Raw genomic sequence first — 12,913 nt, forward strand, 5'->3', positions numbered from 1 at the left:
GTATTGCTATACATATGTATAGGCTACGGGCAAGAACAGGCGACATCTGGGGTGTCGGTCCGTTTTAGTCCATATAGACTGGTGCTGGATACCTAACCGGTCGGGAAATGATCGGCTATGATGGCTCTCCGCAAGCCTGTGTGATGTTGTGTTTATGCGCTTCTGGAGCTCGAATGTCAACGACACAGCAATATAGTATCAGGCTGGGTAGTGGGTCCGCCGTTCATGCAACTGATATCTGGCTTCATACTGTTCGTTTGTATATAAACAAACATGCACAGAGACTCATTAATAGACACACGATACGAAGTATATGTGTATGTATATACATAGTGGCCTATTGTCGATAGGGCCAATATCGCATTGCACGCGGTGCCGTCTATAATGCCTGTCGTTGTAGCCGCATTTCGTAGGTGGTGCTTTTCCTTCTGCTCGTCGGTTCTTTCATTCATCCGTTGCTTGTCGTTTCTTTCCTTTTTCCTTTGATGATGATTCTCTATTGCTCTCGACCGCTCCTTCTGTGCACCTGTGTTTGTAAGTGTGTGTGTGTGTGTGTGTGATGGTCTGTGTGTGTATATGAATGCTAGCCCATCGTTTCTCGGTTATTTCCCTACATTGTGAGATTGTCATTGTCAAAGCCTGGCTACTGCGACGACGACGGTGACGACGACGACGACGACGATGACGATGATGATGACTACTACTACCATTACCGCCGATAGTTCTAGCGCCGCTAGAGCTATGACAACGATGTTGATTTTGATGATCATGAAAGTGTTGTTGTTGTCATTGTTATTGATAATGATGATACTGATCATTAAGTCAGTTCGTCTGTCCGACCACCATCCTGTCCGTGCACTCTGTAGTACTACTGTAGTACTGGAGCTGTTGTTCGGAGATCCTTCTAGATTTTCGAATTTTTCATCTCTTCTGTTTTTTGCTTTGATTGTGATTCTTACACATCTTATCTATTTGTCGGTATTCTTTGCATCCACCGTCACACTTATAATCAACGCCCTAGAACTAGCAGCTGTGGCAGCTTTTGTTAATGTTGCTTCCAACAGCAGTATTCTACTACTATCGTGATTTCGTCATGGCTATTTCTTAAATTATAGTAGACCAGTCTGGTAAAAGAAGTGTTTTGGAAATTGAAATCTACGCGATACGGAGTGACAACAAAGTATCAGCAGTTGTGAATAAAATAGCAGTTGTTACCGCTTTACGACGATTGCTATTGCCGACGCGTTCTGCGGATAATAGTCACAATGGCTTTATTGACTACCTCGAAACCTGAGATTAATGATATTTAGGGGCTTAAAATCGAAGAATGGACGAATGATGGCCACACGCTTTCTTTTCGTTTTTCATGTAAATGGGAATTTACTGTTTGTTCGTGTATCCGTACGTGCGGGGTCCGTCGCCAACTATTAGTCTATCCTCGACCTCGTCCGCCTCTAAGTCATATGGTTTCGTTCCATCTGGTTCTGGACGGATGAGTGGTCGGCTAACAAACGAAACTGGCTTACTGACAGTCGAATCACCAGCCATGTTCTATCCGCTACGCACTCTGTGCAACTTCCTGCCAGAGTACAGTCCACTATCGAGGAGTGAGAAAGAGCACGACGATAATCTGAACTTGTTCTCTTGAGAAAATCGAAGTCTTTTAAAGGCAAGCTAAAAAGTTCTGTGAAGTAGGTGGCACTGCAAACATCACTGCTGTAATGGCACATTCAACATACACGCCCTCTACCTGGACATCGGTAAACGTAGCGGTGGCTGTATTCAGCGTAAGTGCATGTAAGAGAAAGAGAGAAACAATTAGGATTCGCAAACAAACTAGGACACTCTCAGGCCTGCGTTATATGAAACACAGACGCAATAACAACAAGCACAAAACTTCCTCGAACTGACACGACACAAGATACTAGACAAGGTGGATGCACTGTGTGCCCTATGTATTATTATCGTCAATGCTGTTACAATGGTACTTGAGTCACAGCCGTTGTTGTTGTTGTTATAACCGGCGTTGAAGGAAAAAAGTTCAACGACCCGCCGCACGCGACTGTTCCATATTATTATGATTGTTGATATTATAGTCCAGGTTGTTATACATACAGAAACATATACAACAGTACTTCGCGCATCGTTATTAGAAGCATTTTTGTGAAATGCCGATGCATGCGCCCTCTTAGGATGTTGAAGATACACAATGAGCAACTAGACAAAACAAGCTAGAACCCAAAAACCTATAAATTGAGTTCTGTCAATGTAAAATTTGGAAATGTTTTGCACGTGTAACAGGAAAAATGGAGATGTGATTCAGCAAAGGGGGGAAAAACAGCCCCCATTAATGAATGAATGATTGAATTCTACGTTACCGTTCGATTTGCCAGATTTTTTCCTTTTGGCGTTTCGTCTGTACATGCGGCAATGACCTGGTCTGGGTCAATTTTTACGGGTGCAATTGCCTAGGCATACGTTCTAGTGTGTGGACGTATGTACTGGCAGGTTTTTGTGATGAGGCTTCATGACGTGATCCTATGATGGTCCCAATAGATAAGGCAAAGAGTTGGCCTAACTCAAACACGTTTATACAAACCTGCTGCGTTTGATGAAATAGAAATTTCATCATTCATTTTGTGTTCCAATTTATGGGCAATCAACTGAAATTCGAAACAAATTTAAATTTATAAGTGAGCTTTATTCATTTTTTACAACGACCAATGCTATTAGGTATAGACATTTTGCAATATTAGTAATTCTAACAACTTGCTTAGATGTATCGATAGTCTTAACAATTTACAAGGAAAAATATAAGTTGCAAGGCCTGACATGAACTTGAGCTACATTTATCAATAGTTATCTTTTATTTTATCAATTCATTATTTATTATTAATGAAGCATATTCTGTTTTCTAAATACGCACAAGGTAATAATGTCAGTGCGGACACAACATTTGTACCAGCGGCGATGTTCTTATAGGCTTCTTGAAATCGTTTTTGTTTAATTACGTATCTTGAACCTGAATAAGGACTCTTAAGCTCGAATAGATCATCAGCACATGGAGTTGCCTTGGGAAGCTATAGGGAGGCGGTATGCCTAACTCGTATTATCGTATATGCTGGCTTTTCTCATGATTATCATTCTCGCTCATGTGATCGTCGTCTCAATGTCGTAATTCACCGATGATGCTATGTGCACTGATTATGTGTTGTGTTAATGGCATTGCATATCTGAACACCTCTCGTGATGCCTTCGTCCTCTAACGTGCATCTGCTGTTTGTTCTAACGTTTGCTACTGCACTATTACTGCTGCTCTGCTACTGTACGGTAATATGTCGTGACACTCGTGTTCCGTGCATGGGTCCGCGCACCCCCGCATCCACAGGTGCTGAACTCGTCGAGTGGCGAGTCGCGGCAGAGTACGCTGGAGCGCTCCGCATCGATGAGACTCCTTCGTGAGAGGGACCGCGACAAGGGACCTCTCTGTCGAAGTGCATCCGTTCGGCTCTACAATCGCAGCAAAAGCTCCCTAAATGACCACGCAGACAATAGCAGGGACATTCATAGGCAACAGGCAGCACAACATACGCCACAGCTAGCTAAACGTCAGTTGGGTATTTCAATTACTAGTCGCCAGTAGCAGAAAACCTGGGCTAATAACGAACACAATATTTTCCAATTGATCCGAATAAAAAGTGAATGCCTTTATCACCAAATCTTCGCAAGAAATTCGAGACTGAAGTGGATTCGTTAGGGCTTACGAAGTACGATATAGTTCCTTCTCTAGAACACATCTTGTGTATACAATTATATGACTTAGATGTTTTATCATTGAAAAACTAGATTCAATATGACATATACAGCTTGTTACCCATTGTTATTGTCCACTGTCTGTACCATCCTGTCCTTCGCACTTTTTCGTCGTTTAAATGAACAGGGGACAGCCCAAAGCGTTCGTCGATGTTCTCTCGTTTCTTTCGCAAGAAAGAGAAGAGCTCGCCGGAAATTGTCGTCGTCCATACGACGACAGCGTCGACAGGTAGACGCGATGCGACCAAAGACGGTCGCTCGGAGCCTCATACAACACAGCTGGCTTCAACAGGCAGCACAAATCAACACCACCATCAACATCTTCACCATCAGACTGTTGCAACCTCTTCATCGACATCGACGACTGGCGCCTCAGCAACAGATGCGGGTCCTGCCGGTGCGAGTTCGACATCTCCAAAAACTCGGCTCTCGTTTGCCGCTCAATTTCCGCCAGTCGACTGGAAGGATCCCGATTATGTGAACTTCCATTCGAGAAGCACACAGACCTCGGTTAACCGCGAACAACAGACCACAGGCAGCCTGATAAACGGTGTTAATAATACGCAACAACATGAGAGCTTACGTCATGGTATTGGCCAGGCCGACGGAGATCGCCAGCGTGCTCCCCATTCAAATGCGGGTAGCTACCATCACCATCACGCACAGCATCCAAGTCAGCAGCAACAACTCGTGGCCACCGCGCAGCTGCACGACAGCCACAATTCTAACAACAATCAACAGTTACAGCCTATCAGGCAAGAGGTGAGCAGTAATTTATGAAGTTACTCTGTCTAATGGACACAAGGTATTCTCCAAACCTGTACATTCTTTATAAATACACAAGGCAAAAAGTAAGTGTGACAGTTCCGGACATGTACCGGAACTTGTCAACTTAACATCGAAGAATAATCAGTCTCTGAGATATAAATTCATTAGCTTGCAAATATGAAGTAGGGTACACAAATCGAATTTACTGGATGGTTTGTAGGGTATGAAAATTGAGATTATCGACAACATATAGCTAATTCTGTAAAAACCTAGATGTTAGATAATTTACTTATGCGTGGCACAGTTTGTGGAAAGCAGGATTTGTGAAGGATCGCTTTTTTGAGGCGAACTACGGAATGAAGGTGATACAAACGACGGGTAGTGGTAGACTAGTATTTGTTTTATAAAATACTACGAAAAACAAAATAGGGGGATGAAACACATTCGTTCAACTTACTAGCTATACAGTCTTTTCTCTCTTAATACGTATACTGATACGAACTACTACCTCGAAATCAAATGTCCTACTATTACAAGCACGACCTCATTACTGTAGATTTTGCTTCTGATGTTCTGAGATAAAGCAGGCGATTGGTCGGTCGTTCTTAGCTGCCTAAAAACCCGGTCTGAAATTTGCCTTTACATGATGGATCAGTCCTATACCCTATGGTGCTTAGGTATTTCACAAAAGTACTCGGGTCAGTTTTTCTTTATTCTTTCGGTTTATGTGATTAATGTAGAAGCGACATAACTGAATGAACATATGGTATTCAGAAACTAACAGAAATTGTTATCAGGCTGCTTAAATTCGTACTCTCGAATTAGTGCTTATTTAGAGCAGTTATGATGCAGGTGTTATGAAACATTCAACTCAAGTAATCACTTTTTATTACATATATAGTTAGTATATAAAAACCAGCATTCACAGCATGAGCTTCTTAGTAATAATAGTAGCACAGCCTTTTAAGCAAAAGTAAGTACAATGGGAAAAAGGTTGAAAAAAAGATCAGCCTGAGACAGCTTTGGCAAGAAGAAAGTCATAACGTACATTGTAAATTAATGAATTAGAATGAAACGATTTGTATGTGTTGTTATGGCACTGAAATGAGTTTGAATAATGTTCCAAAGACTGACGGAGATACAAAACAAATACTTAAAGAAAATAATTTCTTCGTGGTCCAAGAGGCGTAGTAACTAGCAATGTCTGAAATGTTTATTTTTGTATCGTTTAAAACAGCCAATTTACTTCTAATAAACTCACAATGTTATAAGCATTCTGAAAATGGGCCGGCTCATCGGGTACGGGGGGGGGGGGGTATAGATCGCTATCAAGGATGGCATTTTCTACGAATATGCGTGGTTATATGTATAATCGCGCTTGATTTATGCGAGTTCAAACCATTATTAGGTTGTTACAAGGGAATCCGATGGACCTTGAAATCAAGTAACTTTTAAGCTAGTTCAGCTAGGATAATGATTTTTTTTTGTGTTAAAGATACTCGCCTTTATTGTTTACACACTTCTTTTGGCGTTCTATGGATTTCTGGCCAGCTACATGCCTACAATTCACGTTCCAATATGTACATTGGGTACTTTATTGCTGGGGTACGGAAATGAGGTCTGGCGTTGTCGTCGAGTAACCGGGTTGTGTGCTTTCTATTATCATAGCAGTGGTCCATGAAACCGATCCATGGTTGTATCTATTATTTCATTTTCAGTGAGTATCCCGTAGCAGCAGATACCCCTGATGTGCATTGCAAGTACTACTATTATTTCATGTCCAAATTTCGTCGACATGGCCACCAAGCATTTTTTTCTAGGGCGACGCCATCCTCTCTCCTGGTCCCTTTTCAGCTGGCAGTAGAGATTAAATTATGCACCGTCTGTAACGATCAACCTGTGTGCACTAAACGGATGTTTTGTTGATTAAACTTAGGGAAACGACTTGTAGAATATACCGCACACATTTTCAACTGGCCTGGAGTAAATTCAATAGAAACCCATTTCTTATTCGGTATTTGTGTTTACAGTATTTGGATTAGAATTTCATAACGCCTTGCGTGTGAAACAGCAATATTGTTTTGCCAAATTTCGCTCTGGTAAAAGGTCTCTTCAATTTCGCGTTTTTATTTTTCGGGCTCCGACGTTTAGTCATGTCCTGACTGGTCCTCAGCACTTCAGTATGCGTTCTTGAAATGTTTGCACCATTCACGTACAGCGCTTCAGTTTAAAGCCTAACCAACCTGCTAGAAACGCATTGTTCAAAAGTTATTTATATTAAAAGTTCGCTAAATTCGCCTGCAACAGCCCAATAATTTGTTGCTGTAGTTGTACTTTGAATGTAAATTACGACGATAAGCCCAGGTCATTTTATCGGAACTGATCTAACAGCCTCTGGTATTTTGTTAAAGACTCGGAAAATACTAGTATATACAGGTATATCGCTGACCTCATATATACGTTTGTGTGTGCCTTCGCGACCTAGATCCCGTCACGTGCTTTGAGTCTTGCTCGTCACTGTCACACAATTCGACAGAGTTCGTGCTGCAGCGATGCCACGCCGGAGGATAGTGGAGCTGAATTATCTTCCAGAAGGCGGACATCTTCCAGATCGAATTCAAGGTATAGCTTTTAACCGTCTGAAGTGATGGTTTACTATTAAGTACGGCAAAAAAAGATAATTTTCCTAGAATAAGGTGAATATGAGGTGCATAATGATGATGTTGTATCTTGACGCTTTCCAGGTCGACTCGCCATCGGCGACATTGCTCCGTGTCAGACGAGGTTTGCTGTCGGCACAGGAGTTCATCACCTCCTCGCCGAAAGTCACAGACTCCACGTCGTTTGCCGCCCACTTTACCAGGCGACGTGTCGCCCTTGCAATTGCGTAAGACGCACCCGCGGTATCTGCCCGCGCCGCCAAATGCTTGCAAGATCCCCACGCTGCCACCTTATCCTACTAGCGGACTATACAGGTTAGCTTACGTACGATTGTGATATCATTAAAATTGACAACCATTCTGTTAAGGTTTGTTCACTGATTACATATCGGGGATTCGTTATTTTGTATTCGTTGCGCATACAGGCAAAAGATAGGTTTAGTGCCGTTGCCTTTGTGTCAAGTGTATTACGATTATTTAATAGTGTTATTCTCAGTAAAGTAAATCTAATCAAAACAAGACCGTTCTCATTGCAGCACTGGGAGAAAAGCTATAGCTTCAATATTATCGTTATATTTGTAAGGCAGATTTCCTATTAAGTGAGCATATTCAGAGCAAAGTGTAGGAAGAACAAATGTTGAATGATACAAATGGTTATATTTAACAGATTGAACCGGCCTCCGCTCTTCCCACCGGCACCACCCCCAAATACAGATCTGTTCCGACAGACGGAACGCTTCCGGCAGCACAGCAGTATCTTGTTCCATAGCACTGACGAGGACTCACCACAGGTTTCTGGTTTTGCTCTTGAAATTCAGATTTTGTTTATTAATGTAATAGATTATATGCCATTACAAGGTTAGTTAGACTGTAACGAAATATAACCAATGTTATACTTCTTTCCAATGACAGCTTCCGCGGAAGGCTGTGATTTCAACAGAAAAGGAAATTAAAAGTGTTGGCACATTGGGAACTCTCAGTGGCCTGAACGACAATAGTCGAGCTCAGGTCAGTCAGGTCATCACGACTTCGCCTAAAACTGGTTCTATCAGGCATACGACAACAGTGACCAACGATGCGCTGAGTACCTCGCAGCTCGACCACACCAATAACATGCGAAACACGACGCGTTCGCATCAACTGCCCAGGTCAGTTGTGAATTCGGAACAACTATATTAAGCAACAGATTGTTGGATGCCTAGTATCAACTGCTTGCCAAAATCTTATATAGGCTATTTATAAAAATAAACTAGACCCATTTTTATATCTAGGTATACGGGCAATGCGTACCTGCGATCACTCAACAACAATAACACTGGCAACGACGCCTCGTTTAACCCGCTGCTGTGTGCCACCACCAAAGAGAAGTGTTCGACAACTACCCGAACTACGACGACGATCTCAGAGAAGATCGACAGTTCCGGGAATTGTACCATGACCACTAATACGAAGGGCACTGGAGCTAACGGCGATGAAACAAACATTGATGGCATAGCTTCTTCTGTACGGAGCGGCCATACGCATCTTGGCTATTCTGGCAACGCTGTGAACGTCTGCGCGCCTGTTGCCGGGGATTATAAGTCCATTGTGGACGTTAATGTAGTCACCGATGCAGCAGGCCGTACTGTAACGAATATCAAAACGTCAGTATGCGCTACACCGAAGGGCAGGGAAAGCCCCCAATTGCCATCAGCAAAGGTGGAAAAGGTACGTGTCCAGCACGTAATTGCCCGTTACGATTTGCACGTGATTTTTGTTACGTTTTCTTAGTTACTATTTATATGATCTCAGTTTTATAGATACGAGATGATGAGATATATATTAGATATGTAGTGAATTTGCTCGTATTATGCACAATGTGAGTGTTAAGTGTGTGTCCGTAATTAAGTAGTTAAACCAACCGTGTCAAACACTAGAAGTATAGAATATGTAATCTTCAGGAGGCATCTACTTCTATAGATGAATAAAAATATTAGCTTGTGTATTTAATGGAAAGGATTTCCAACAATTATTTCAACACACAAAGTGCTCAAAAAATTTCTGCCACAATCTGTGCTTGGATCAGCTTTCCACAACCTCAGTTCAGAGGAACACTGACAATATTTATCATTTGTAATTGATTTTAGCAAAAAAAAATTGTGATATTCACATCATATAATCCCGTCATATATATCCTTGTTTTATCTCATGTCAATGGTACCATTTCTACACGGAGCCTTTGGCCTATACATAAATCTACCGTTTGGATAGCGGTCGTATCTCCATGCATAAATGTTTGTTTGCCATCCTTATTGCCCTACGTTTATTTTAATGTTTATGTGTGAGTACTGAAAATCCACATTGAAGGTAATTTTCTTTCGTTGAAAGCTAGCTCTAATGGGGAAAAAAGTGTAATCCTATTGTTTCTGCTATAGTCTTGGATCTATTAGTAGTAATGTAATGATCTTATGTGGCTTTATTTACTAACCTGCTCTGTTAGATAGCTATCTATTACTAATTACCTTTAGCTTTTATTTAATAAAAGGTCTGACTTTTTCGACTTTACTAACGCTAACAGCATTTCTCTAACGTTCGACGACCGCAGGCTACAACACAACCTCGTCGAAGGCGAACCTGGTCGTTGTCCGTTAGAAATAGAATCCACCAGTATGGTAATATGTGTTTTGGAAAGATATTGCCTTCTTCTGCTGGTATCTCTTATGCCAACCTCAAAAAACACACATATAAATTTTTAATTTAGCCAACAACTCCCACACAACAGCCGTCGACAACTATGCCAAACCATCATCGTACGTGTGAATAAGTCTGTTTTAATAGCCAATATTATTTTGCTTTGATCTTGCTCTAACTTCCTACTTATCTGTAATAAAAAAAAAAGAAATAAGTTCAAAAGAGACGGATTTGCAGTTTTAGGATTGGGCGTGTTATATTTACCAAAATAATGCATGCCAGGGTCTCCAGTCGTTCTTCCGTTCATCTATCTATGTTTTCTCCTGTTTTAGAAAACATACTTTTGCGATTCGCTTTAACTAACTGCGCCATAAATAGTAATAAAAATTAATGGCAATTAATGTATAAGGACATTTTGATCAAATTTAATGCCGAACGAGATCTTTTCTAGAGTCTCGAGGACAATCTGGTTATCTCACCGGGTTTTCATATACATATATATATATATATAAATGCACCTAACTCGCCATCAAAGTTAATTTCAACTATTCAGCTGATCAATCATTATTATATATATTTAGTAATGTATTTAGGTTATATCTACATGTGTTTTCTGTATATGTTCTAATATTTGTTCGAGTGCATGGTGTGAAAATTGGCAGATGTGCTTAACGTGAAGTGTCAAAACGCACTAATAAACTTACCTGAAGAGTATCTAACATTCGGTCTTCTGCTCCGACCATGGGAACGCCCATTGCCTTGCTTGCAGACAAAACCTGAGCTGATCATTCCGGCTGATGAGAAAGCAACCTCGGATACAGATCTTGATGCGGTAGATCCGCCTCCTGAGGTTTCGTCTACCCAGGCCACGCGCTTCTTTGAGAATGCGGCGTCGGCGGCCGTTGTAGCCAGCGCTAAAACCTCGGCATCAGCTGGCGGCAATCTCTCCGCTGATGATTCGGGCTTCCTCTCGACCTCACCTCAACCGCAGTCGTTTGTGACGACTTCATCATAAGTTATTCTTACGTTACATCATCACATTCATCGGTCAGGACGGGTATTTCGAGCGACAGAACAGATTTACACCATAGATACTTGAGGTATCTCTAGATCTTAGCTATATCCCCCCCCCCGCCACATGACCACCGTCGCAGTCTATCTCCTGTCAATTATCCTGGCAAAACGCATATATTGATAGCGTTGCGACATCCCGAACTCCCCTATATAAACATATGCCTGAGCACGGAATCGTAAACATTAGGTACTGGCAGAAAAAAATGCGCCGCTCGGATATCGAGAGTATGGTGCCTGGCGCATGTCTGCCCAACTTCATCGTTCATCAGCAGTCATTCCTTTCTTATTTGCCCCGTTGCCCACACGACACCGTTCTCAAAAAGACAGATTCACCCAATAATAATATTAATATATCCTCACCCAATCTTATGCAACCTTCACCACCTACATATAATTGCGGGGCACCTGCAGCGCATTCCGGGACGAATGCCAGCGGTGCTACCCTTCCCTGCTTCCGTTCAAAGACCCTTACATAAACCTTTCATTTGCCCTCGGCGCTTCTTTGTTCATCACCTAGTTAGGATCGTGCATACCTTCTTTACCAAAATGACCATCGTGCTCTTCTTACATGATTTTTGAGAGCAACTTAGTAGCAACTTTTTCATGAACCCCGTTCAAGGAACAATCGATAAGCTTATGAGTTCCCAGAGTTGCTCATGATTCTCGTTGCTTCGTACTGTATCAGCGTCTACCCCTTCGCTGCCCTACCTGCCCTACTCTAAGCCCAACCAGAAACTTCGGCTGAACGCGGATCTTGTGCGTGCCGCAAGGTCTGGCGTTGCTTCGACGAAGACCGCACCGCTCCCGACCACCGTTTTTTACTGAAGGTCCATGAACTTTTTAAAATATGTACGAGAAACTTTTGAATAGTTGTACCGCTATGCCAGCGACTCGAGTTTCAGAGATGGGATTTTCACCCTTTAAATCGAATTTCGAGTTCAAATGTGCAGACAAGTAACTTCGAACTGTAGTGTGCCAAAGTGCAGAAACAACACGAGATAATAACAACCGTTTTAAAAATGCCAACAACAAGAACAAGCCGATGCGAAGGAAAAAACGATAGGGATTCGATGATAACAAACAGATTTCACAGCGCTTTATATACTTATGACAAGGCACAGATAGAAAAACCTACGGAAGCCTTTGGGCGCAAGTTACAAAAATGCATGGCGAGATGATGCACAAATTCGACTTGGACTCGCCGAAGAGATGATCTGCTGTCGCGTCGTGTCATGAACAGTAAGCGTCTGCCGCGGAAAATCAGCGTATCACTTAGGGAGAAAAATCGTATCGTTTTTGGTAAATCCTCGACTGCGTTTATCTTAATACACATATGATGTCAACTACCCTCATACAATCTTCCTGGGTTGACGGTCGATACCTAAGCAATTAAATATAAAAAAAAATACACTCAAACATATTCACATCCACCGAGTACTTTTCATCTCATGTACTTTATAATAAAATTACATTTTGAATAAAAGATGCATATAAATAACGCATGACGACATGTTTTACCATCAATAAATCACTGTACACGTTATCCTGTGTATTCATTTGAGTACAATTTAAATAATATTTTATCATATATTTAAGTCATTATAAAATGCTTGGATTTAGCATAATCAAGAGAAATAAAGTTTTCTAATCCTAAGAGTTGCCACTACAAAAACAATCAATTGCACGCATTCTTGGTCCGTTTTGCAAATTGATGCATCCGTTTTGGATCAGACAGATAAGATTTTCATAAATATGATCTGAATAAAAAAAATGGTCGAACGCTGTGTGTTTCATTCTTGTCTTTCCCACATATGCCGAGGTGGTTGCCTGGGTGGCATAGTATTTAACATATAACGTAGACATGCTCTCAATACTGTGCGTATTCGACAAGCCAATGCCTTCATCACAGTTTAACCTCCATAGAAAGT

The 12,913-nt window shown here is 41.6% G+C and overlaps 1 protein-coding gene across 2 annotated transcripts in view; it reads left to right on the top strand.

Annotated features, from left to right (window-relative positions):
- Positions 1-12,528, top strand: part of ko (Stork-head domain-containing protein knockout) — a 29,684-nt gene extending 17,156 nt beyond the window's left edge. For both annotated transcript variants that reach the window (XM_022841045.2, XM_022841046.2), the window contains 8 exons: positions 3,389-3,608; positions 3,941-4,575; positions 7,067-7,203; positions 7,326-7,556; positions 7,909-8,032; positions 8,154-8,389; positions 8,513-8,948; positions 10,681-12,528. In XM_022841045.2, coding sequence (XP_022696780.1) covers positions 3,389-3,608; positions 3,941-4,575; positions 7,067-7,203; positions 7,326-7,556; positions 7,909-8,032; positions 8,154-8,389; positions 8,513-8,948; positions 10,681-10,926 — 2,265 coding nt within the window. In that variant the 3' untranslated portion in view covers positions 10,927-12,528. The remainder of the gene's footprint in view (positions 1-3,388; positions 3,609-3,940; positions 4,576-7,066; positions 7,204-7,325; positions 7,557-7,908; positions 8,033-8,153; positions 8,390-8,512; positions 8,949-10,680) is intronic.
- The last annotated feature ends 385 nt before the right edge of the window (positions 12,529-12,913 follow it).

Source organism: Varroa jacobsoni, unplaced genomic scaffold (genome assembly GCF_002532875.2).
Source record: "Varroa jacobsoni isolate VJ856 unplaced genomic scaffold, vjacob_1.0 scaffold_903, whole genome shotgun sequence".
Lineage (NCBI taxonomy): Eukaryota > Metazoa > Arthropoda > Arachnida > Mesostigmata > Varroidae > Varroa > Varroa jacobsoni.